The sequence below is a fragment of the Bombyx mori genome, chromosome 8 (genome assembly GCF_030269925.1).
Source record: "Bombyx mori chromosome 8, ASM3026992v2".
NCBI classification, from domain to species: Eukaryota; Metazoa; Arthropoda; class Insecta; order Lepidoptera; family Bombycidae; genus Bombyx; species Bombyx mori.
The window spans coordinates 4,825,524-4,853,254 of record NC_085114.1 but is presented as its reverse complement, the minus strand read 5'-3'; the positions used below and the strand labels follow the sequence as shown (position 1 = coordinate 4,853,254).

The window sequence follows — 27,731 nt, the reverse complement described above, 5'->3', positions numbered from 1 at the left end:
AGTATGAATAATTGTTATTAAAGTCCAAAGTAAGCCTTCGAATTCATTTTCCAAGATGAAGAAAAGCATATCTGTAATCGTTTAAGATTAAGTGAGCCGATAACGTAGATAAATAAAAGAGCAGTTTATTATTTATTCAAGTAAATTAAGGTACTTAGACTGTATAGTTTTATATACTCATTCTTAAATAGTACTTTAATTTATAACTTGAAAAATCACAATAAATAGATAAACCTATACTATACTGCTTCCTATATAATTTATTATCTTGTTTATCAACCCATTTAGCAACCAGTTTACATAAGTGACTTCGCTTAAGTTAATTTGAAATAAAATTATCCCTCGGGAATGGTAATTTTCCCTTTTGAAATTTTTGCTATTTCTGTACTCCTGAAAACGTGTGTACAAAATTTAATCATGATCGACTAAGTTTATAAGAGGTAAAGCGTAATAAACAAACTTACTTTCGCATTTATAATATTAACTAGTGGCCCGCCCCGGCTTCGCGAGAGTGCAATGTATAATTTTCAGCTTTTGTGTTTTATTTCTGAAAACTGCATTAAAATCCGTTGAATAGTTTAAAAGATCTAAGCGAATAGACAGCGGAAGCGACTTAATTTTATGTGTTATATGTTACACTTATGTGTTTATATTATATTGAAGTTATACTTCTTTAGGCGCGTTATGAAAAATTGATGAGAGTGAAATTATACGAGGCGCGCGCACCGTGACACAAAATTAACAGAATGAAGTTTGCCCACTAAATCGCTCATTACAATACGACCGACGTAACTTGGCGAGTCTGAATATAGCCGCAGGTGAACTTTCCGAACCGTACCGAGAATTACCGAATTTATACGATGTCAAGAAAAGGGATGTCCAATATGCGTGTTTGATCGCATTGATGTTGTTTAATCGATTTTTTTCAAATTGATTAAAATTTAAATAAAAAATAAAAAAAATTAATAAAAATAAAGTATGACTTCTTACGCGCGTACATAAGTACACGCACCCTTTTATTTATATAATTATAATATGGATTAATGTAAAATTCTATATTGACGAGATCACAATATATGTACGTACACTTTCGCATTGGCTTTTATCGCTGTCTTTCTAAAAGCGTTTTCAAAAACACGCTATGAATATTAACATACTTAATTCTGTCAAAGATACGTGAGCGCAATATCTACCGGTAGGAAGGTTTTCGAGTACACTCAATAACCTGGTGAGCAATTACTCTATGGTATTCAAAGAAAATGCAGCCGAGTGAAAATTTCCATTTCAACATGCACCGGTCCATAACGGAAATATTTAGTGCTTAATGCATTTAAATACGAACTGGGGAAGAAGAAATTTAATGGAAATCCGCTCGATTGAAACCAACTCGTTTTATTTGAATTAATGACAGTAGATTAGTAATTACTTTTTTTTTTTATTGCTTAGATGGATGGACGAGCTCACAGCCCACCTGGTGTTAAGTGGTTACTGGAGCCCATATACATCTACAACGTAAATGCGCCACCCACCTCGAGATATAAGTTCTAAGGTCTCAGTATAGTTACGACGGCTACCCCACCCTTCGAACCGAAACGCATTACTGCTTCACGGCGGAAATAGGCGGGGTGGTGGTACCTACCCGTGCGGACTCAAAAGAGGTCCTACCACCAGTGATTACGCAAATTATAATTTTGCGGGTTTGAGTTTTATTACACGATGTTATTCCTTCACCGTGGAAGTCAATCGTGAACATTTGTTGAGTACGTATTTCATTAGAAAAATTGGTACCCGCCTGCGGGATTCGAACACCGGTGCATCGCTTCATACGAATGCACCGGACGTCTTATCCTTTAGGCCACGATGACTTCGAAATCTATTGTTGTTTAGTTTAAATACTTAATCTATTGTGGTTTTTAAGCTATTGCGTAGCTTTTATCGCTGGCTTTGAGCGCGGCCACCGAATCAAGAAATTCCGTAACAAAAATAAATCCTAACAGCACCCAATTCGCCTACCATGTAGCTCGCGTTCAACACATGCACACGTTGCGCTTGTGTAGTGTTTGTGAATAAGCGCGCGGCGTGACGTCGCACTGCATGTGCATCATAAAAAACTCATCCATCTCTCTCTCTCTCGCGCAGTCTAGCTTATGAGTGTGAAGGGGACCGGTAATGTTTTGTTTTTGTTAATGTTTATAAATATAGCGTGGTCTTATTTTATTATTGTTTTAATATTAAATTATTATTGTCTGATTATAATTGCATAAGTTCATAAAAAATGCTATGCATTAGCTTTACCCAGCTAGTCCCCGAGTGCCACACGTGTTTTTTTTTATTTAGTATTTAATACCGGCTTATTTTTATTATGATAGTTTTAAAACAAAAACATTTAGGTGAACGGTCGCTCATAACATGAGCAATCGTAATGCGTACTAAGTATTTATCCCGTAATGCTCGAAAAAATTGATATTAAAAGGAATACACAGTGCATTATACAGTTATTCATTATTAATTCAGGCACTAAACGAGTCTCCGCGTAATTAAGACTCTTAAATGACTTTAGGTTTATGATTTATATAACTTTAGGATTTACGTCAAGTGCAAAGCGCTCGAACAAAAGCTACGTTATCGTAGCCAAGCTTTTACCGACACCTTGTTATGTTGAGCGAATTTTTCTTTCGGGATTCTGTAATCATTTTCTTTGTGACATCCTCGTTTTTTTTAAATTTTTTTATTGCTTAGATATGTGGACGATCTCACAGCCCACCTGGTGTGAAGTGGTTACTGGAGCCCATAGACATCTACAACGTACATGCGCCACACATCTTGAGATATAGTTCTAAGGTCTCAGTATAGTCACAACGGCTGCCCCACCCTTCAAACCGAAACGCATTATCGCTTCACGGCAGAAATAGGCGGGGCGGTGGTACCTACCCGTGCGGACTCACAAGAGGTCCTACCACCAGTAATAATAACCACCTCGTAAAGTAGTTTCACATTTTAAACTACATTTATGGTTTAATCTTGCGTTTATTATTACAATTTTATTAATTTTGCGATTTCCTATACCATACTTTAAAATTTGAGTCGCGTGGACGAAGTTTTATTTGTTTCTAGATCCAGCGAAAATGAAAGAGAACACTTTATAGTTTACTAGCAACCCACCCTCGCTTCGCTTCGGAAACTGTAATTTATTATTGATTCCTCCACTATTTAATGGATGTTATTGTACATATAAAGTTTCCTCTTCAATCACTCTATCTATTAAAAAAAACTGCTTAAAGATTTAAGCATACATAGGGACAGACAGATATAGAGACAGAGAAAGCGACTTTGTTTTAAACTATGATTATATCAATAATACAAAAATTGAAGTAGGAGTTTATGTAACGCACTCATTATACCATACCATTATCGCTGCTTTTGATACCAAGCGTCCTTAAATTTGAGACAAGCCAAATACTGTTGTAGCGATAATCTAATAACCAATATAGTGAGATATTGCGTCGCCCAGCTAGCATTAAATACTCAATTTTATTGCAATTGCAGCAGGACTCTTCAAATCAGAACGCGTGCATTTTTCGCGGAAAAAATCCGGATAAAATGACAGTATTTACCCGGGTAAGCTGGTGATACCGTACCGTTCCGTGCCATCTATTTTACGATCCCATTGTTTCTTAGCGTAAACGAATAAGGGCAAATCAGAAAAATAATGTCGCAAATTGGTTATTCACAAGTCGAATAGTTCTGAATCTCGAACAAAGTTTAGTTAGAGTTTAAATACCGGATAATACGAAATTCGTGGCAATACAAAACAAATTCAGCGCCGCAATTATTGTTATGCTTCGTCAATGGAACTCGTTTTCGGAGTTCCATTGACTATTGGTTCCTATGTTTTGTGGCGTTCCCTTTTGAGAAAACTTTTTAATTTGGAAGGCTTTCATTAGGACATCAGTTTAATATACACTACATGACTATTTCCTCCATAACGGATTTCTTTTTGCCCATCTATCCTAGTAACTTCGAGGAGTTATCCTAGCTTTAGCAGACGTGTAGGACAGTTCATGAGGCTTAGCCTGGCGACTGGAACACTAGCAAGAACAGTCTTTCGCTAGATTTACTACCAGATCCGAATCGCGACCCACTGAAAAGTTCCGAAACAAAATCTGTGAATAAATTTTCATGACGAACCCCTGGTCGTATTCGACAGGTGAAGACTTCGTTAACTAAAGAATATTAAAATTTGAAAATCTCTAATGTATGTCTCTGATGTCCATTGCGCGACGATAATGCCTTGGACTGTAACAAATATTAACTTCTGCCTAGTGATTTAACATCACAAAATAAGATGAGGCATTCCCACTTTTATGGAATACGTTAAAGATTAAGAAAATCAAATCAATTTTAATACTTTGGGGATCTTTGATCCACTAAACTGTCATTTGAGTTTAAGTACTTTTTTCAAAACAATGCAAATGTGAACCAAAAATCGCGCAAAACCACAGTATTTGGACGAAGTTTCGCACAAAATGACTTATAGACTGGATACTTACTTACTTAGGATACTTTTTAACAAATGGTAAATTGCACAAACTAGTCAATTTCGGGTATGTCCGCTTAGTCCGTTAGAATAATAAAATCTTATGTGGTGGAATCCACGTTGTTAATGTGCATGGTTCCCGATTATAACCACTTAACATCTGGTAGGCCGTGAACTTGTTCACCTGTCTGTGCACTGAGAAAAATTAGTAATACTAAAGACGTAAACTACTGTAATATACCACCATACAATACTATAAAAGATAATCTATTCGAAGTTGAACTAAATATTTCACATAAAACAATTCACTATCTCTGGAATAAAAGCATCTGTGGCCCGTCGCTCTAGATTCCTAATTGCATGCGCTCACTTCAAGTTAATTATTTCCTCAATTTTCGGTGAAATTTTATTTGAAAGTGGATACTTCTCTATGTGCAACTCTCAAATATCATAGTCAGCTAATTAGAGCTGAAATTTAGGTAGTTAGATTTACTGAAATTCGAAAATTTGAAAATTGTGATCTTGTGAGTCCGCGTGGGTAGGTACCATCAACCTGCCTCTACTTAAATTTAATAAAAATAACAATTTTGTTTTTCCTTTGATGTGTCCCCCGTCGGACGGATTCCTTTTGTTTGTTTTAAGTTTATTTTATACGAAAGTTTAGGTATTTTATTTATTTGATTGAGGCACTGTGAAGTCTGCCGGGTCAGCTAGTATGAAATAAAAATATGATGTGATTTCTAATTCTGTAAGTATTTTTCTCCATCTAAATTCACTCCTAAAGATTTATATGTAGGTACTTAAGCGATTTCGACATTCTTCAACTTCATCAGGAGAGCTACGCTATCATATTGGCTCGTACGTAAAATCTCTTAACGTCAATACTCCTTTCTATTGAATTTAACCTACAATTTTTATTAGGAGCCAATAAGACTAAGACCACTTGAACTAGTGACATTTGCTGCATTGAATCTTAATGCAGTTGCATTTGCACTGTTATTGGATCTCTCTGAGGCTTTCAATACATTAAGAGACATTAGCCTTGCGTGCGATTCAGGTTGCGATAGTTCAGGCTCTGACCAAAAAATATAAGTTTAAGTTTTAAATAAATCAATTTCAACCAATTGACTTTTTGGGAGTCATTAAATTTTAATCATTTCGTAAAGTAGAACTTATTTCTAATCTTGAAGATAAGCAGACCAATTCAGGGTATATTATTGAACTAGCTTTTGCCCGTGACTTCGTCCGCGTGGAATAGTTACTTTGGCATAACGCTAAATTTTACCCCCCTCTTCATTTACGTAAAAAGTGAAAATGTTTTTGAATAACAGAATGTTAAGGAGCTATTTAAGGTACCAAAATCACGCCTTTTGACCGACTTCAAAAGAGGAAGTTATCGTTCACCGATTTCTTTATTGGTGCTCCGTTTGCATTGGTCTTAGCGTAATGTTATATAGCCTATAACCTTCCCCAATAAATGAGCTATCTGACACTGAAAACATTTTTTCAAATCGGACCAGTAGTTCCTGAGATTAGCGCGTTCAAACAAACAAACTCTTCAGTTTTATAATATTAGTATAGATATAAAGGGAATATTGAAACAACAAAAAAATTTAGGCCCAACTAATGATTAAAAATTCAACTGAAAACAACCCTACGTATAATCGAGAGCTCTCCGGCAACGTTTAATTAACTAACCGAAAGACTTGTTTAATTTCATTATTACGTGCCCTCTACGAAGTTGTAAATAATCTCCAGTCATGCGATTAGGTTGCATATAATGACTCTATTATCATAATTTCACACAAAATAAATGGACAACATTCGTGTTACGGGCTCACAAATAACCCTGGAATTCCTGTCGGATTTAATAGGAGGCATGATTTGTGTGCTGCTGTTTTTTAAACGACAGTACTTTGATCATGTTTGATCATGTTCGAATCCCAGGCGGGTACCAATTTTTCTAATGAAATACGTACACAACAAATGTTCACGATTGACTTGCACTGTGAAGGAATAACATCGTGTAACAAAAATCAAACTCGCAAAATAATAATTTGCGTAATTACTGGTGGTATGACCTCTTGGGAGTCCGCGCGGATAGGTACCACCACCCTGCCCATTTCTGCCGTGAAGCAGTAATGCGTTTCAGTTTGAAGGGTGGGGCAGCCGTTGTAACTATACTGAGACCTTATATATCAAGGTGGGTGGCGCATTTACGCTGTAGATGTCTATGGGCTCCAGTAACCAGAACACCAGGCGCCCACCTGGTGTGAGCTCTAGCAGTCACTAGCTTTGTTTGGACAAAAAAACAAAACGTTTTCGGCCAATACATTTTAGAGGCACAACTGTGACAAAAGCATCAATGCTACCCTTTCGTAATTAATAGGTACACAAATTCTATTTCTGTGTACGTATTATTCTATTTTCTATATATACAAACCGTCTCAACGAAATTTAGCCTCTGAGAAATACATCGCGAAACAAACAATATCATGACAATATCGCTCCGTCAAAAATAATAAGACTACAAATATTATTTCTCGGTAATTCTATAACTCTCGAACACTAATGTACAGGTATATTCAAAGGATCCAACATCGCCGTGTTTGTTAATTGAAAGATGCTCAAAGAGCTACCTTACTTCCTTTGATTTTCACCAGTTGTTAAGATGATACGTGCAGCCGAATATAGTACGTAAACTGTTAACTTTAAAGATGAAATTAGATTTGTTTAGTATAATTGGTTTACGGGGATGAGTTTTCCCGCCAGCGCTCTGAGGAGAATCTTGAATAAGTACCAATAAGTTGATTAATGGTGCCCTTATGTATTGCGTGAGTGTCTACATGTGGTTCATTTACACGTGCTTCCGTCAACATCATACGCTTTAGACGAGCAGTACTTCTCAACGTAATTGCTTCTAATGTATTATAAATATTTATGTGATCATTTTTACGACAAGGTTTCCGTAAATCATTCTGAAGTCCGAGGTTAAGGTCAAGGGTTTAGGCAAGAAAAAAAACAACACCCGAATCCGCGAAAAGTCCTTTTTGCACTTTTTGATGGCGATATTTGTGATTAGCCAATCATATAAGCATTGACCCATGAATTTAACAACCTCACCATAAAATCTATAAGAACCAAGATCGCATCCATACCCGAATCAATCCTGTGAAAAGCTGTGACCTTTCAAAGGGGGAGTTCGTCCCGACTCTCCTCTCTTTTGTTATTAAGGAACACCAGCACTCTCCAAAGAGTTATGGTTATATTTCGACGTTTGAGGAGTTTCAAACGTTAAAATCAACAAGACTCACTGCAGGGCGTGCGCGAAAAAAGCAGTTATTACTATTAGCTTAAAAATAAATGTTCATTGTTAATATTTATATAATAATATTTATGTTCATATTTTTAAATACGAAGGAAATAATTTTTTTTAAGTACCGATTCCCCAAAAGTACTTTATACGTATCAAGAAAACGTTACTTGTACTGTAGGTATAGCTTTTCATTTAGTGCCTTGTGAGGTATTAAAGCAAATGGCCTAATTATAATTACCGGAGCCCATAGATATCTACAACGATCTGAAATATATCTGAGATATAAGTTCTAAGGTCTCAGTATAGTTACAACGGTTGCCCCACCCTTCAAACCGAAACGCATTACTGCTTCACGGCAGAAATAGGTAGAGTGGTGGTACCTACCCGCGCGGACTCACAAGAGGTCCTACCACCAGTAATGCTGCTATATAATGTTGCATATAATATACTACATATAATAAATATTAAGCCGCGTGATAAGTTAAAAATATGCACTCTCCATGTGGTCTGTACACTTTTTTTTCATAAGAACGAGCCTTGCGTGCGGTTTCCTACGGAAGTGTGACCGACTTTCACACAATGTACCCAACCCATCCTGCGCCTGGAATCATAGGACCCACATCGTGCGAGCTACGAAAGTCCCGCTATTGAAATCTCTGGTAATTACACCGAAAAGATAAGCTGACTGATTCTGTAATTTGGATTTTTTTTATAAATATCCTTTAAAATGAAAGTTCTATACTTTAAGAATTCTTTCTTTATTACTGACTAGCTGACTTGGCAGACTTCGTAGTGCCTCAATCGATAAAGAAAAGATCTAAACTTTTGTATAAAATAAACTTAAAACAAACAAAAGGAATCCGTCCGACGGGGGACGCATCAAAGGAAAAACAAAACCGTTATTTTTATTTAATTCTGACGATTTTCATATTTATCTACCTTTTAAACCTTCTGTGGACTTCCACAAATAATTTAAGACCAAAATTAGCCAAATCGGTCCAGCAGTTCTCGAGTTTTAGCGAGACTAACGAACAGCAATTCTTTTATTTATATATACCTATATAGATAATACCTGTATTATTACGAATTGACTTCGTTGCAAATTCCCGTTTAAAAATTATGAACTTACTAAAATCACACATTTTTGTGCTTAGCTTATATTGGCTAAACTTATTATAGAACATTATATGTATTACCATATTAGCTGATGTTATTAGTTTAAATTTTATTAGCATATATGAGCATTGTTTTCCGTTTCGGGTTCGTAAACAGTTTGCTTAAACTATCTATCTTCAAATACCTACGTAGTAAGCTAGTTGTTTAGTTAAAATGTAGTTAGCTCATCATAATATAATACAGAAAATTATCCAAAAAATTTATGTGAAGAGAAAACATCATTTACAACCCAAAAAAAACCAACGACGCCAACATAAAATAAATAAGATAAGATAAATAATTATTCAAAAGCTGAAATGAAACAATAGTTTTATTTATATACGAAACTTTTTTGACATAATTCAAAAGGAGAGCTCAATTTCTATATCTAAATGTATGCGTATTATGAATGATAATTTATGATTCTGTAATCTAGTAGATGTTATTGTGTTCCGAGTTAAATCAGTTCATGCGTGAAAAAACATTAAACAGCCTTCCAGCAGTTTTGAAATTTACATAGAATACTCACTCCCTGCTCCCTGAACTTTCGCGATAAATATTTAGTTTCGCGAACTTGATTATACCGTTGGAAACAAAGTAAATTTAATACGTCCATTTATCAAGGCTGTTTCCTCGGCGGACTCGACAAAAAGCCTTACCGCAAATATCCTTGGAGATTATAAAAGTAACAAGACCGACGAAGGCAAGCGAGGTGAAAAATATCCGGAAGAAAACTCAACAATGGTCCATCTCTATTCCGGGACGAATCGTAGCGAATCCCGGAAAATCTAAATCGAAAATAATTGAGATACGTTTTTATTTACGAATCGACGCAATATTTCGTATATTTCGAGCTTTTTAATCGTTGTGAGTTTTTATGTAAATTCGAAAAGATAAATAATAAACATTCTATAAAAGTACGAACCTTTTTTTATTTGCCGATACGACAGCGACTTTAATCGTGAGAAAATGACCCGATTCGCTCTACACATCTAAGATCTCGAACAATGTCACCCATACGGACTCGTCAAGTCACGGCCATTCTCTCAATGAATGTTTAAAATGATCCCCGTTACCTCGATTTTATCACTGCATCACCCGCCACTGGAGCGGATTTCATCTTTCGTAAAACCATGGAACTAACTTTAGTGGGTTTCCATTTTTCTTGCTCTCAAGTGTTTCTTGAACACTCTGAAGTGTCCATGTTTGAACACAATTTGCGGAGTACAGTCTGTGCAGACAACACTGACTTCGCTGCATGAGCGTAACCACTCGCTGCCAAATAGGGCGTATATTCCAAAGTCACTCATATAGGATTACCGGCGCCGATATTATCGTTATCGTGTCGTCAATGAAAAAATGCTCTAGCGATGACAACACACGTGTAACCTTCCGATGATTAGCGTTTTCCCTCCGCTTCGTACGAAAATCGCGTTACATACAATGCCTACGAAAAGTTTATTTCGCCTTAATTACTTTTGGACAAACGAGAAATTGTTTCGCTCTGTTTGTTTGTTTATAATGACTGTACTATATTTAACTGTATTTGAACCCAGTAGGATTTGAATCGAATTAATGATTTTTAAAAAATCGATTCTGGTTAACTCGTGATCCCAGTTCAGGTTTCGTTTTTCCCTAGAGTGGCCTTGAAATCATAGCTAAGAGATAAAATCGAAGTCTTAAAGATATTGGTATCACACCCATATGTAGGACTCAGGTTCCAAAGCCAGTAAAAAAAATTTAATACACAGATTGCAATAGTTCACTTAATATTGCTTTATTTGTAACTCCACTTGTACAATCTTTAGATATCTGCTCACTACTGAATACACTGCATTCTGTTGCGTTTTTTCAGACTACCGCCTTTTTTATTATGTCACATCCCCACTACTGCCATTGCTCCCACCAACAGTATTGCTATTAGGCAATCCGATAATTGCCTTAACTTTAACATGACACATTTTTTTTTTTTTTTAATTATTTTACAATAAACCTTACACGTATTACGCTTCAAGCAGGAACATATAGTTCATGTTCGGAATGATGATATCGAATATAAGTAAATTATCATTATGTGGTATCCTTTCACAGAATATGGTCACCCTACTTCAATGAATGATGAAGGAGCTCTTCGTAATAGCTCGGGGTTTGCAACTTTTTTAATTTTTAAATTATTGCACAAAAGTGTTAAGAAGCTCCTGGTGTCGTCCACTTTGTAGTCTAATTTTAATTGAATCGTAGAAAGGATCCCAAATTTCAAACCGGAAAGCATTCTTGCTTCGTGAGGCATAAAGCGGTCGCCGAAAACGCCCTACTACCAGTAGCTATTAATATCTTTTGCAAGTTTCATTTTTATCACACGATGGCACGTATTTAGTTTTAAAAAAATGTTCACTGTCTGCGGTTTCGATCAACGATACGGTTTTATCTTCTAGGCCATGACGACTTCTAATAATAACATGTCTTCTGAATAATTCGAATCTATATAGTCGAATAGTTCAAATAGTATTTTCACAAATACGTATCCCAGCTAAAACTGTCGACTGCATAGCTGAGCACGCATGAAACTAGTAATAAACAGGTTTTTTCCTTTTTTATTGCCTAGATGGGTGGACGAGCTCACAGCCCACCTGGTGTTAAGTGGTTACTGGATCCCATAGACATCTACAACGTAAATGCGCCACCCACCTTGAGATATAAGTTCTAAGGTCTCAAGTATAGTTACAACGGCTGCCCCACCCTTCAAACCGAAACGCATTACTGCTTCACGGAAGAAATAGGTAGGGTACCACCTACCAACAGTAATTACGCAAATTATAATTTTGCGGGTTTGATTTTTATTACACGATATTATTCCTTTACCGTGGAAGTCAATCGTGAACATTTGTTGAGTAGGTATTTCATTAGAAAAATTGGTACCCGCCTAAGATTCAAACACCGGTGCATCGCTCAACACGAATGGATCGGACGTCTTATCCTTTAGGCCACAACGACTTCAAGAGAGACGTAGAGATAATAAACAATAAGAAATGAAAAAGGAATAAACCGCTTAAGTCAGCATTAACATAACTAAGCAGAAACTTCACAGATTTCCCGAAAATCTCATAAGTCAAGCCGTGAGCTGTCAAGGACCCTTTACTCAAATAGGGGTCCTTAAAAAAACTCGAAACGACTGACATTAGTAGAAATGTCTTCAGCGAAAAATTCCTTACAAGACCACAGAAGGATTATACTTGACACAAAGTGAAATGCACTTTGGTCCTAAACGAATAAGACTCAAATCATTTATCCAACTCTTTTGTTTAATAGAATTTTATCCATATTTGTGTTTTTGTACCGAATCAAGATATTTTGTATTTGTCTGAGAAAAAATATTGGTGGCTTTTTTTTCTTTACAACTAATTTGGAGTTTCACTTAGGCGTGATCCCAAAAACTATTATGTTAATTTGGCAATGTTCAGAGTTGGTGGTGTTCACGCAGATATCCACTGCCACTTTGACCACGAAATTCTTAATTTTCTTTCCAACAATTAAACTAGTCTAATACCTAGTCAGGTCATAAGTATTGACACAGTAAAAACTTTTCTTTTAGAATGCTGGCCACAAAAAAGTTTATTGAATTCGAATTTCGAATTGTTCATGAAGATAAAAATGTATACTTTTAGAATTTTACTCCTATTTTAAATATGGAGTGGACGCTTAAAGAAGACCGTGTTGCAGTTATTGCGTTGCATTGTTGCGGTTATGCGCCAATTCAAATTTTTAACATACTGAAAAATTTTAATATAACCAAAAGATTCGTTTATCGTACCATCAAACGATACAATGAAGACTCTAGTGTAGATGACAGGTCAAGAAGTGGTCGCCCTCGGTCTGTTAGGACTCCAGCAGTGATAAAAGCTGTGAAGGCGCGAATTCAAAGAAATCCCAAACGTAAGCAGAAACTGTTGGCCCTTCAGATGGGGTTAAGCAGAACCACGGTGAAAAGGGTGTTAAATGAAGACTTAGGGTTTCGAGCATATCGAAGAAAAACAGGACATCGTTTGAATGCTCGTCTAATGGACCTGAGACTGAAGAGATGCCGCGCTTTGTTGAAGCGGTACGCGGGAAAAAAATACCGGGAAATTCTTTTTTCGGATGAAAAAAATTTTACCGTAGAAGAGAGCTACAACAAACAAAATGATAAGGTGTACGCACACAGTAGTGAAGAAGCGAGCAACCGTATTCCGCGTGTCCAACGAGGTCATTTTCCATCCTCGCTCATGGTATGGTTGGGAGTTTCTTATTGGGGCTTAACAGAGGTATATTTTTGTGAGAAAGGTGTAAAAACGAATGCAGTTGTGTATACAGTCCTGACGAACCTTGTGGAACCTGTTTCTCATACCATGTTCAATAACAGGCACTGGGTATTCCAACAAGACTCGGCGCCAGCTCATAGAGCGAAGAGCACACAAGACTGGCTGGCGGCGCGTGAAATCGACTTCATCCGGCACGAAGACTGGCCCTCCTCCAGTCCAGATTTGAATCCGTTAGATTACAAGATATGGTAACACTTGGAGGAAAAGGCGTGCTCAAAGCCTCATCCCAATTTGGAGTCACTCAAGACATCCTTGATTAAGGCAGCCGCCGATATTGACATGGACCTCGTTCGTGCTGCGATAGACGACTGGCCGCGCAGATTGAAGGCCTGTATTCAAAATCACGGAGGTCATTTTGAATAAACTTTAGTGTCATAAGAATCTATGTTTTGTTAAGTTCATTTTGGTATATGAATGGTTACATAATGAATAAACTTGTTTCAATTATTTTACATTAAACATGTGACAGAACTTATGACCTGACTAGGTATAAGCCTTATTGAACTAATCGCCTCCTTGGTGTAGTAGTAAATAAATTTTATTATCCAACGACAAGGTCCGGTTTAGTTTCTCAGAGTAAATGCTTTTGTTAGAAAAATTTGGCAATCTCGATCTTATTGTATTCGTTCTTGGCTCATGTATGCGTGTTCCCATCGAGTATGGAACGTATAAGACTCGTCATTTGTCTTCACGTACAACAAAAGATGTTTCCACTGAGTGCCAACTGTCATTCTTAACCAGCAAAATTTGTCGCACAGAGCGGAAATTGTAGACGACTCCCTCCATTATTACGAAGACCCATTAATTGACATTAATTTAACGAGATTTTCTTTTCGTTAAGCTTTCAAGACGAAATGTAAATGCCCAATTAACTTAAGGATACAATAACAGCTCATGAGAATTCCGATGCTCCAACCGTCCTAATGATTTATTACGCGGTTAAAATTTTCAGCCGTTTTCAAATTATTTGTTAATTTTGTCGCAAAATAAGATTAGATTAAATTTGAAAAATTTTCAAAGTTCGATTTTCGACTTTGACAAACTTTACCCGGGTCTATTTATAGTTGCTACTGTGGTACACGTGAATGGATACCGCCATTCTGCCTTTGCTGCTGCAAAACTTTTCTGGCTTTCGTTTTATGGGGCAGGTTTTTTTTTTTATTTTTACCTTACCTTTTACGTAAATTAATTGATCCTTGCTTAGTCCAAATTGTCTAATCTCCTTTGAAAACTTAAAACATGCACACAAGCTCTCCTTGACATAAATTGAACGCCGAACAATAAAATTCAAACAGCAACGTAAAAAACAAAACAATAACAGTGACAAAACTCGAAAAAAAACTTAGTAACTTTTTGTTATGTTTATGCAATTCATTGCCCTCGTAAATAGGTTAAGCCCCGTGTGCCGCGATGTTGAAAATGGTGCCGCGAAAAGTCCTGTTTTATTTAAAGGCTTAATATAGGGGACATTGGGTTCGTAGCAAATAGAAGGGTCATTTACATTTTGACTGGTTGTGGTCGAAATAAATAAATAAAATTGTTTTTTTTTTGTCAAAATCACTGAAAAGTTGAGTTTTCCTTCGCTGTTCGAGCATCGTAGGCAAATGTGAAGAAATATTTTTTATAGAAAATTAGATGGTAGCTAGCATAATATTCAAATGTCAACGAATAACAACTTAATTGACCGTGACCACGTAAATGAAGGTAATAAAATATTAAAGTATAAAAAAAATCATCTACTTGAAACTTTATAATAGCCACAGTGATACTTTCCGAAGTATTCTGTCATTCTCTCACTAGGCTACTTACATTCTGCAGATATTTCTTTCTTTTGTGCTACTTTTTTGTTTTATCGAAATTCAAAACGTGAAGGTGCTAAAAATATTTTCACTTACGTAAAATATTAAAATACTTACGTGGTTAAACGTTGAAAACACACATTTAGACAAATTTGTGTGTGTGTTTTATAGTTATATAAAAAGTAATACTTGGCAACGGCTATTTGTCTTCGTGTCCAGACAAAATTAAAGTAATGCTTTTATTTATTTTAAGTGTTTGTCACGCACTTACCTAAGACTTATAAGCTTATAGTCAGTTCCATTTTTATATTTTTCGATTTTATACTCAAGTATAAATATGTCATGTCAAATAGTCATGTCACAGACTCATGCGATCACAGAAGGTTAAGAACCTATTCACGCATGTATTATTTCTAATTTTAATAGAAAAAAAATACGATCTTTTCAAATCTAAGAATTCAAAGGTCGAAAATTCAATTACAAGAGAAATCCGTTTGAAGAATCCACACAAAATCGTTGTACTTGAAAGGGACAAATAAAAAAATAATCGAGAAACAGTAGAACAAACAATAACCGATAAAAGCGGTTAAAGCGATTGTAGAGAGAGAGAGAGAGAGAGAGAGATTGTAGGTATGCAAACAAAATGCTTACAAACGATACTCATTCAACGGATGAAAAATTGTTTTCACGGATAATTAAATGTTCGAAGAGATACTTTCTAAGTACTTCAAACAAATAATTCGAATACCTTTTGCTTATTTTATAGAATCATCTCTTTTTTTTTTTCTTCGGATACATTAGGTACTGTATTTATTAATTTAATTAATTGGCGTAAATAAAAAAACGCAATGTAACCTTTGGCCATTAGTATCAAGCGTGTCACGAAATCAACATAACGTTAGTGATGGTACCAGTACTGACGTACTTAACAAATGTTCACGATTGACTTCCAAGGAATAACATCGTGTAATAAAAAAATTGAACCCGCAAAAATTATAATTTGCGTAATTACTGGTGATAGGACCTCTTGTGAGTCCGCACGGGTAGGCACCATCGCCCTGCCTATTTCTGCCGCGAAGCAGTAATGCATTCCGGTTTGAAAGGTGGAACAGGCGTTTTACCATAGAGCTCTGACTTACAACTCGCCTATCAAGGTGAGCGGCATTTAAGTTGTTGATTTCTATGAGCCCCGGTAACCGGTTCATAACAACTGGGCCGCCACAAGGTTCACCCGCCTGAGAAAAAAAAAAAAAAAAAAATATCTTAGACAAATACGGAGAACAACCCTCTAGGCGGCTCGTCATAAAAATTTTGCGAAAACTTAGTGCAACATGGGAGCTTTTTCTGAAGATTATTGTAAAATGATGCTTCGTATGTTTTTTTTATTGCTTATATGGGTGGACGAGCTCACAGCCCAGCTGGTGTTAAGTGGTTACCGAAGCCTATAGACATCTACAACGTAAATGCGCCACCCACCTTAAGATATAAGTCCTAAGGTCTCAAGTATAGTTACAACGGCTGCCCCACCCTTCAGACCGAAACGCATTACTACTTCAGGGCATTAATAGGTAGGGTGGTGGTAGCTACCCGTGCGGACTCACAAGAGGTCCTACCACCAGTAAAGTTTAATTCACGTTGCTGTCTATATATATCTCAGATAGTTTACTAAGAGCATTAGAGCAATGCTGAGAAAAAGCAGAAGCAAAACAGTCGCCTAGCGAAGTTCCGAAATGATTCTCTGAAATGCTTCAAACTAAGTCCGCCCCAAAAAGAACACCTAGACCTGAAACTTCGAATAGTTCTCTCGAACAGCTGCTTTTAGAGTACAGAAAATGGGGCTTCGAATTCTACATTTCGAATAACAAAACATCGCATGTGCTTTATATCGGAAAAGAAAAACCACCTCACGAATAAGAATACAAGAGTCTAATTTACTCTGTTCGTAAACTGAAACATTGTCAATACTTATAAAAGTTTTACGAAGTTTTACTATTTATTGTTACCTAGTATTTGTTTTAGTGTTGACTGTTTTAAATTTGTGCCTTTTTTTTTGTTAACCTAAGAACAAAAGTCTAATGTTTACCAGTAAAATTACTTGTTAAATACATAACAGTGCATTTAACGATGTATAAATTTAAAACATGCTTTTTAATATTTAAATCTGGATACGGCCATAATTACAGACGATACTTTATGGGACAAACCGTATCTATATATTAATACGTGAAGCAAAAACTTTGTATCCCTTTTTACGAAAATTGCGCGGACGGAGGAGTATGAAATTTTTCACACCTATAGAGAATATAGAGAAGAAGCGCACAATGCTAATATTTTTTTAAAATAATGCATAAAAGATACATTAAATCAATAAAGAAAACATTACACACACTACATACCATGTATTTGACGCACACACGCATGCATACTATTTATTGTCAAACTTTTGTTCTTGACGTCTGTTGTCAAATTGAAATTAAATATTGTTTGTCTTTGTTAATATTTTTTATAGCGTAGTCTTGGCGAAATTTGTGATTATAGAAGCATAATACAACCATAATAGTGTACAAACTTACAATTATAATGAATTATAGTCGAATTTCGACTACTGCGGGACCTCTAGTAATAAAAAAATATGTCAAATGATAAGCGTCGGTTGTCGTTGATCACATAAATTACAATCGCTATGAGATCAAAGATACAATGTAAAATGATTGTGCAGTATTCATAACAAAGGTTGAATTCATAGATCCATACAAATTTTCAGGTGAGATCTTCTCTCTAATGTATTTTCATTTACGCAATGATGAACCTATCTATATATATAAAAATGAAACCCGTTTTTCGTTGTCACGACATAACATGAAAACGGCTTGACCGATTTGGCTAATTTTGGTCTTGAATTATTTGTTGAAGTCCAGAGAAGGTTTAAAAGGTTAGATAAATATAAAAATATTCGGAATTAAATAAAAATAACAATTTTGTTTTTCTTTTGATGTGTCCCCCGTCGGACGGATTCCTTTTGTTTGTTTTAAGTTTATCTTAAACAAAAGTTTAGGTCTTTTATTTATCGATTGAGGCACTACGAAGTCTGCCGGGTCAGCTAGTTTAGGATACAACTATTTGCAATAAAATCTAGAAATTACTGATGACATGTAGTATACTAATTTTTTTTTAGTCCAATTTGAGACCTAATTAGGTTATTTTTATCAATTAATTATATTAATTAATTATAATAACAATAATAATAATTATCCTAGCTCAGCTCAAGATCCGGACTAGACTCTCCACCATTTGCCTGCGAGGGATTCTTGAATTCTTTGGTCACGTTGCAAGGAAAGACAGTTACAGCTTGGAGAAATTGGTGGTCACTGGAATGGTCGAGGGCAAGCGACCAAGAAGCAAGAACCCGACCCGTTGGACGGACCAGATTCGTGCAGCCCTTGACACCACAGTGCACGATGCTCTGCACGAGGAAGAGAGATTAGACCATTTATATGCAGAGAAGTGTGCAGGTTTCTCGAAGAAGTGGTAGCACCAAGCACGGTGGTAGTATCTACAGTGTGACGTACCAACCAGTTAATCCATAAAATGAGTTATTCGTAAGTAAACATATAATACATATACTACAAATAGCCTGATTTATGTAGATTAATAATTGTTAGCATATTAATCATAGCGTCCGTCCGTCCATACTTTCAAGTGATTCGGGAATCTTTCAAATATCTAAATCCAAAATAGCTTAAGCAACGTACAAAATAAATTAATGTCGCAATGATAAAAAAGCTAATCTCAGAGATACATAACGCGAAAGCCTGTGAAAGCTCAATGGAACACGCTTTAACACGCTCGTAACTCGAGAGTCGATAACCATTATCGCTTTATGCGGAGAATATATGATCGCAAATAACAAACTCTCCGTTCAAAGTATGAAATATTTTGACGTAATTTAAAAATTTACCATCAGAGGAGAAGGCTACTTAAAGCTATCGCTCATACGATATACAATGACAACGGGCCGGCGTCCTTATTATGTTGTGTTCGGAATTAATGCTAGACAGACAAGGCATTTTATAGAACAATGACGTCAACGTTCACGTGCACACGTGTACTATAACCACACGCGATTTGCGGAAAAACGACCAGAACATCAATCAAACTAAACAATTTGAAACGCTATATCAGAACCTAATTAGCACACGTAAATTATATCTTTAATTAATCAAATTTAATCATATTCTATAGTAAATCTTTTGGTTTTAATAAGGCACCTCATTAGTCAGCCATTCAATTGTTTGTGAACACACACGCTGAATATACAGGGTGTGCTCGAAGCGGCTTAGTAAATAGAGAAACACTAAAACGCTAGTAAACTGACATCGGTAAGTTTTTTTTTATTGCTTAGGTGGGGGTGGACGAGCTCACAGCCCACCTGGTGTTAAATGGTTACTGGAGCCCATAGACATCTACAACGTAAATGCCGCCACCCACTTTGAGCTATGCGTTCTAAGGTCAGTATAGTTACAACGGCTGCCTCACCCTTCAAACCGAAACTCATTACTGCTTCACGGCAGTAATAGGAAGGATGGTGGTACCTACCCGCGCGGACTCACAAGAGGTCCTACCACCAGTAAAGTATTAGGGAATGTTACATCTACATACATGTAATTAGGCATTAATAAAATATTTCGGTACTTATCTTCTTATTTCCACATCAACCTATTTTCTTTTTTAGTTATTATCTAGTTTTTCTTTTAAAACCCTGACGGATGAATCACGTTTCACTTAGTGCGAATTAGTTAACGGAGTTAAAATATATCACAACTTAAATGCCACCACCAATTCTCAACTAGAAGAAGCTTTAGCTCTAGCTTTTGTATTTAAGCTTTTGGGTAATCAATAAAAAATACGGAAACCGTTCATTTCCCTAGTATACAGCAAAAAAAAAATACAAAGGAAACAAATCTAAAATTAAACATAAATTTGGTTGTTATAAATTAAACATTAGAATGAATGACTCGCGATTGTGATCACGTTACATAAAAACGTAACTCATTCATTTTCGGAATTAAAAATATTAACACAAAACGTCACATGATACTAATCAGCCAGTTAACTTCTTAATTTAAATTTAGATTACTACTAATTTTTTTATTCAAAATAAAAATAGCTTTGTAACAAGTCAACACTCGGTAAACCTTATGACGATCATAAAAAGACAACCAAAAAAAATTCAACTAACATCAAGAATAAAAAAAATTATGATATTAAGTCAAGATTCGAGATTTAAGTTTTTTCTCATAGGTATTCCCATTTTAAAATTTATCAAGGTTTCAAATAGGAGGTCAGTATTTTTTCAAAACGTTCAATCGAGAAGAGACCAGCATTCTACCAAACGAATTAATGAAAGGTGAAATTAATGAGCGCTGTGAAAACCGACATCTGTTGATAGGTATTTAATAACTCGAATTGTAATGGCATTCCGTTTATGCACGAAACATTTTAAATGATAATTATTAATTTCAGGGGTGCTTTTAAAGATTATCTTAGGTGCGTTCGAAGATGTATTCTTCGGTAAGCAGATATTTCCTTTTTTTTGTTCCATTTGACATGAAAAGAGCATTCCTTGTATTTAGCTTAAAAAAATGTCTCTAGCGGTAATAGTATCTAACTACTATTACGTCGAGAATTTCTTTCGTGTTTATTAATAAATCTTGTACATTTTTTATGTTAATTATTATTATTAAGATTTTTTTTTGCTTAGACCGGAAGACGAGCTTACTGCTCACCTGGTGTTAAATTATTACCGCAAACCGTGGATATTAGTAACATAAATGACGTCACCCGAAGCTACATGGGCCAATGATAGAGTTTGCAAGTTTTCGTGGTCCCTATACTAACACAGTTACTCAAAGTTAGTAAAGTTAACAAAATAATTTCGGCGCTAGACAAAGGGTATGAAAATTGTATAAAGTTGAACTTTATTGATTACATTCATTCATTTTAGAAGTAAGAAGTTTCCACACCGATTACTACTGCACTGACTACCCGGTTATAGAAGAACTTTTACTTAACGATCGATCGATGATCGGATCGATTAATGAAATGATTACCTCAGAACGATGGATGACTTACACGCTTAAGCACCCTTAATTTCATACGCGCCCGCACACGCAGGTACCACCACCGTGCCTAGTTCTGTCGTGAAGCAGTATTGAGTTTCGCTTTAAGAGATTAATCAGCCGTTCTACTGTAAAACTGAGACTTAGAACTTTAAGTAATCAAAAAAATATGATTAATTTTATTTAAACCATTATAATAATATCAGAATTCTTGCAATTTGTTATGATATAAAGTGCTTTTATTAATACTAGTCGTCGTTGATAAACAGACCACATCTAATGGAGCCTGAGAAATATTAAACAAAATTTCACCATATTCCGATATGCAATAAGCCTCTATTTCGTTATCAACAAATATATGTTATCTCTCTCTTTCTTTATTTTTTTGTTTCATGGAGTCCTATGGAATCGACACTACTTAAGCCCACTGAGTTTCTCGCCAGCCCATTGAGTCGCGATTCCGATCCGGTGGCAGATTCTGCGAAGCACTGCTCTTGCTAGGGTTAGTGTTAGCAGATTCTCTCAGGTTGAGCCCGTGAGCTCACCTACTCGTCCGGGCGTAGCTGGAATAGCTCCTTAGACTACCAGCGAATAGGCAAAAAAAAAACAAAAAGCCTCCAACACACTACACCACGTCGATACACTATGCAGCATGATTCGAGTACATACAACGATATATGAAACAAACTCCCCCTTTTCTTTTTCACACCTCTAAATCCAGTTCTGGTTATTTTCTAAATAAATAACATAAACAGGTTAATTCAGAATTCAAATATATATCTTACAAAAACCAATTGTTAATAAAACCAATCTAAGTGAGCTCACAATACGTTTCCAGTTTTTTTGGAAGTCACACTACGACTATTACCTACATACTAGTAAGTGACCTTACGTTGCAGTAATTTGACATAAACGCTATCCGCGCACTTTAGATGAACGCAGTTCCAGGCAAATCAGGCTGCGATGTCCATAAGCCATTTGTCTCATCGCTTAAAAAGGGAACGACACTACTGTAATATATCTAGATCTCTTTGTATGGTAGATGTAGGCAATACTCACATAGAACCTAAGTTAGATAACTGTATAAAATGTATTAATGGCATTCATAATATGGGTTGTTCGTCGACACATTTAGTTATTTTGTTTTATTAATATTTTGTTATAAAATAAATATCAAAACGCGAACTTCGTCGCCCATCTAGGAGACACAAGGCTTAAATTAAAATTTCATTTTAAAACTCGTCCTGCCCTTGAAACCGAAACGCTACGAAATTACTGCTTTGACGTAGTAAAATATAGCATGCTACTTATTCGACTAGGCTATTCGCACTCAGATAAAAACTCAGCAAAACTAAACCCCATTCCTAATGATCCCCTACCAAGTGGCCACTACTACACCGAGTCCAGTGTTAAAGGGGTCTTTCCAATTTTTCACGCTTTATCTCTATTCAGAACGAAAGTTATTAAAATAATATATCTGTCCCAAGAGCCAATATCAAAACCTTCAAAAGTGTTTTGCATTAAGAAATTTCCCAAGAGCCTGTTTTCGATTCAAAGATAAGACTATAATCGGTACTGGATTCTCATAAAAAATGGCGTGAGCGATTGAAATTAGCTTCGACTTTAACTCAATTCAGTATTTTTGTCACTCTATCGTCTGTACCAAAATGAAAATTAATTTTAATACTATAAGTTAGTTTATAAGTAGCATAACAAGTCTAAGGCAGGATTCTAATTATTCAAATAGGCAAACAGACTGTAACAGCTTTTAAACACTATAATTTTTGATAGGGACATCAAAGACCTTATTGGTGATCACTCAGACCAAAGCATTCGGTATAACTTTCAAAAGGCCCATACATTTTAACATAAATTAATACAAACGTTTCAAATTCAACAGCTTCAACCCTGAAATATACATCGAAACGAGGAGGAATGTACAAAGATCCCGAAGCTAAAATATCTTCAGCAAATATACTGACTTCGTCTTGGGAAATTAATTAATATCCTAATAGTTAATGTTAAGGCTTAAAGAAAGGTCGACATGTAGCCATCGTAATTTTCATATCCATTTTTCTTGGTAACTATCTGTAGAAATGTTGTTTTATAATGTATTATTTTATTTATATCAAAATAAAGTTTAGCATAGTAAAACTATAGCACAAATTGAGTTGCTCTATAAAGAGAAACAACATTTAAAGCTATAGCTTCACCACTATTTTTATATTTTTTATATTTCAATATTCCAAAATGCTTTTATATTTCTGTTCCGTCTTCTAATGTTTCAATATTCGAAATTCTATTTATGTCATCTTTCTAACATATTAACCTCTTTTTAGACAAATCGTATAGAGGTTACATACATATGTATATACGTTGAGAAACTAGAAATAAAAAAACATATAACTTACCTGTAATCGCCCACAGTTCCTTCAAGCATTCTTCTCTGGATTTCTGTATCGCAGACCGCTTCTTTACTTCAGGACCAGACTCGAGATATTCGAACAGAACCGCGCCAAGTAACACGTAGACCACTACCAGAATCACGAGTCCTATTTGTGAGCAGGCTGCCCTTGTGATAGCGGAGCCTGCACGACGAAAGAATCCGGGTCGCTCCCTTCCTTCTAATGACACTTCTGACGACATTGTCCTTTGCTTTTTAACGACGTCACATGGCAAATACTTGATTTTAAAGGTTCTGAAACAAAGAGAATCGTATTCAAATTTATTTTATTTGTTTCTTTTTTTTACACTCTTTTTCTTATTTTCCTTTCATGGTTTCCTGCTAAAACAAATATAATTGTGTGTTCCTCCCATATACCATCCACTTAGATTAACAATATGATTGTCAGCCAAGCCCCGATATGTAACCAATGTTTAGCGGCTTGAACAAATCTTCTGTCTAAATGAATATAGCAAAAATTTTTAATTTTTACTTATGTTACGGCGACTGCTATGACAAGGAGATGGTGTTAATAATAATTAATACTTCGGTTTCTGTGTACCTATTAACTACTTATATTATTAAAATTACGTAGTAATCGTCATTCATTCTTAATCTGTGGTAATAAAGGTAATACTGGTGGTAGGACCTCTTGTGAGTCCGCACGGGTAGGAACCACCACCCTGCCTATTTCTGCCGTGAAGCAGTAATGCGTTTCGGTTTGAAGGGTGGGGCAGCCGTTGTAACTATACTGATACCTTAGAACTTATATCTCAAGGTGGGTGGCGCATTTAAGTTATAGATGTCTCGGGGTCCAGTAACACCAGGTGGACTGTGAGCGCCTCCACCCATCTAAGCAATAAATAATAATAATCATACATATAATAATAATCAATAATAATAATAATCATATAATAATCATCATAATAATAATCACCATATATCATGTGTACTCGAGAGGCTAAACTACGCTTTCTGCATCAAATTGAAAATAAGATGTTTTCCCAATAGGATTACGATAATGGAGCATCTCAAAGTTGAAAGTAAAAAGTTCATGTATTATTTTATGTACGCACGAGATAATCGATCACAGTTTCCAGTTCGACGGAAGGACCTCGTAAATAAAGTTCGTATTACTTCTTTTCCTCTTTATTTAATTCAACTTGGATTATACATTTATATAATACGCAGAGTACGAAAAATCCCCAAACGATTTGATCGGAATACGTAAATTAGAGGTAGACTTAAGTCTACATAAATAAATACTTAGTCAGTTAAGGCTTGTTTAAATTATGTATGACAAATAAAATAGGAAGGAATTTTCAAACAATTACTCTACAACGAACTGCTTTGACTCTCATAATCATTTTACTCTTTTACAGCAATAGCAGGCCACACCGAACAAACTGAAAACTGAACATGCGAATACAACAAACGTTCTGCGGTTTGCGGAAGACATAAAAATATTTATCGCTGCCGATTCCAATACATCATTTTGGCATTAACCGGTGAACTATCATTGATATTGCCGTTATGAACTATAAGCCGGCTAGCAAACGAGGCAAATCAAAGTTTTATCAGAAAAATAGCAGTTCGCCTAAATCTTGAAATTGCCTTGTTATTAATTTGAATTTGAAATATTGGTTGAAATAAATTATACTTTTACGATTCACTGATTAAATTGGACGTCTCTTTTCTTCGGATTTTTTGAAAGTGTCATTAGCCTTTCATATCGAATGCGCTGTGAGTTCGCTTGTCTATCTATGGGCAGTAATTAAGAAACGCAGTCATGATATAGTAGTTTTCTGGAAACAGGACCTCAGACTTGGATAATCATTTGTAAACAACGAACATTACATGAAGCCAACGAAAATCGGACTTAATTTTCATGTCCCACACTAGCTGGCCGCATTTTAAGAGTTTTATGCATATTTATTGCGTTATGGTTGGAAGTAGTAGTAGTACTTTGAAGTAGTCACCGGAGTCCATAGACAACGTAAAAAGGGCTTCTCACCTGGCAACCGAGAATGCAATACCTCGACAAAAATAGATAGGAAGAACGGATTTACTCCTACGCACTACCACCGTTAAATGCAACTGTAGTACAATGTTTAATACGCTGAGAAGAAAGCTCATAGCCAAACACGTTGTGGTGCCTAAGGACTTGATTAATCTGTGCTTAATATAAAATGTTAGACAGCCAGAAAAGGCCTAGCATTTTAAGAAATAAATCAGTAAGTAGTCATTCCGTATGTATAGGATCTTTAACTTTTCTCACGCCATTTGAGGAATGGCACTCCAGGGTCCCCTACAAACTTCACATTCATGCAAACTCCTTATGGGACAGTCAAGCTTAACGTGACATGAATATCAACTAATACAACCTATTCCGATGGTAACATTTTACAGTATTAACGAAAGCAAAAATAGCTTGTCATATATTTATACAATTACATAATTTTTTTTCATCATTATCATTTTAAGTCAATGCCAAAAATCGGTCATAAGTCATTAAAGTTCAAGGGCATATTACTAATTTCATACCGCTCGGCATCAAATGAGTACCTACTTTTATTTTTAAATTATAAATCGTTAATCGTCTATCTATGAGGTATAAGGTATACAGACCAACCACTTAATGGTGAGAGATTAGTCTCTCGGGAACAACAAGTATGCGAGGGGCACAAACAGGTCTTTGCTAACCGCTGCAAACTATTATTGTACGCGATGATTCCATCACCTGATGCCTGCCGCACGACATGCCTTAGAAGCTCGCTCCTGATTCCTGGACTGGTTCAACTGTCCAATGTATTAGAGCTCTTTTTTGCCGTTTTCTATCTGGATGTGGTCCTTTCGCCTAATAGTACAGGGCAGGGCATAGGGTATCAGGCCGTTCGGCAGATATCCCGTAAGCTGGACTAACCAGTTCAAGGCTGCTTCAGATTGATTTCTACACGTAAGCTCCAGGTGAGCAGCCGGAAGGGAGGAGTAGCGCCGGGTTGTAAAACTCCTTACTGAAAGCTATGACACCCACGACCACTCTGCCTAAAGTGTAGCGACTTAGAAGAATAATCTGGCTATAGAATGATTTTATTTTCAAACTGTGTGCTAATGATTCCTCCGTTGCAGGGTAGGTACAGTAAGCCAATTAACCACCGGCGTTTCTGATGGCCATGGCAACGGTACTACTTGTTGACCGTGGGTGGGTTGTAGGTTCATTTGCATGCGGAGGCAAAGAAAAAATACCTAACTTTTCTTCGCGATCGCAACATATTTCTTCAATTTAAAACAATTAAAGCAATCGGATCAATTATGGAAGAATAATTATAGATATTCTGTAGTAAATATCGTCCTTAATGAAAAAGATGGGCACATACCTTTGAATTGGTCAGAACTGACTTCTACGAAACTTTTTTAATTGTGACCTTTTGTTACTTTATTTATATTAGAAGCTAAAATCTAAGCATTCAACTATGATTAATTACACTTATAGCTCTAGTATATATTTACACTATTCTCAAACACCGAAAATAAAATTATTATATTACACTGATTTTAGTAAATTAATTTTACCGAGTTTCGTAACTTAGTACAGCAGGGCGAGCGTACACCCCGTACCGATGCCAGGAGTGATACTAAAGCATGCAAGCCAACAGTTTTCTGACAATTTTCCACTGCCTTCGAAACACTGCGCGAACCTGAAGAAAATCATGTTTTCACATGTTTTCATGAAAACTATTTCCATAAACACTGCCATCTGTTGAGGACTTTTGAAATTATAAAAGAAGACTTTGCTTACTAAAAATAATGGCACTAGATGGCGGCATTCTTTTAAGGTGGATTTAAATGCAAACCATATCATGTGTAGCTTTAAAATACATGAAGTCTGGAATCAACCATATACATTTATTATGTTTTAAATTATTTTGATTGTGTTAAAATATTTAACTTGACTATTGTGAACAATGATTCGTTGAACTTTTATATAACCAGAAACTTCTTCA

General features: G+C 35.8%; 1 protein-coding gene and 2 long non-coding RNA genes across 4 annotated transcripts in view; 2 read left to right on the top strand and 1 right to left on the bottom strand.

Moving 5' to 3' along the window:
• Positions 1–27,364, bottom strand: part of LOC105841330 (uncharacterized) — a 164,654-nt gene extending 137,290 nt beyond the window's left edge. Inside the window, exons 1-2 of the mRNA XM_021346639.3 lie at positions 27,105–27,364; positions 23,696–23,982 (exon numbers count right to left, since the gene is read on the bottom strand). Of these exons, the coding sequence (XP_021202314.1) occupies positions 23,696–23,930 (235 nt within the window). The 5' untranslated portion in view covers positions 23,931–23,982; positions 27,105–27,364. The remainder of the gene's footprint in view (positions 1–23,695; positions 23,983–27,104) is intronic.
• LOC134199240 (uncharacterized) lies at positions 17,745–23,890 on the top strand. 2 transcript variants are annotated; one of them, XR_009973646.1, is made up of 5 exons: positions 17,745–17,929; positions 18,423–18,764; positions 20,689–21,786; positions 23,185–23,364; positions 23,768–23,890. It is a non-coding gene; the product is annotated as an uncharacterized LOC134199240 (long non-coding RNA). The 2 variants fall into 2 exon arrangements; XR_009973645.1 differs by having other exon boundaries at positions 23,712–23,822.
• LOC110384867 (uncharacterized) lies at positions 24,355–25,408 on the top strand. The gene is made up of 2 exons (XR_002430241.3): positions 24,355–24,853; positions 25,110–25,408. It is a non-coding gene; the product is annotated as an uncharacterized LOC110384867 (long non-coding RNA).
• Positions 27,365–27,731: the final 367 nt, after the last annotated feature.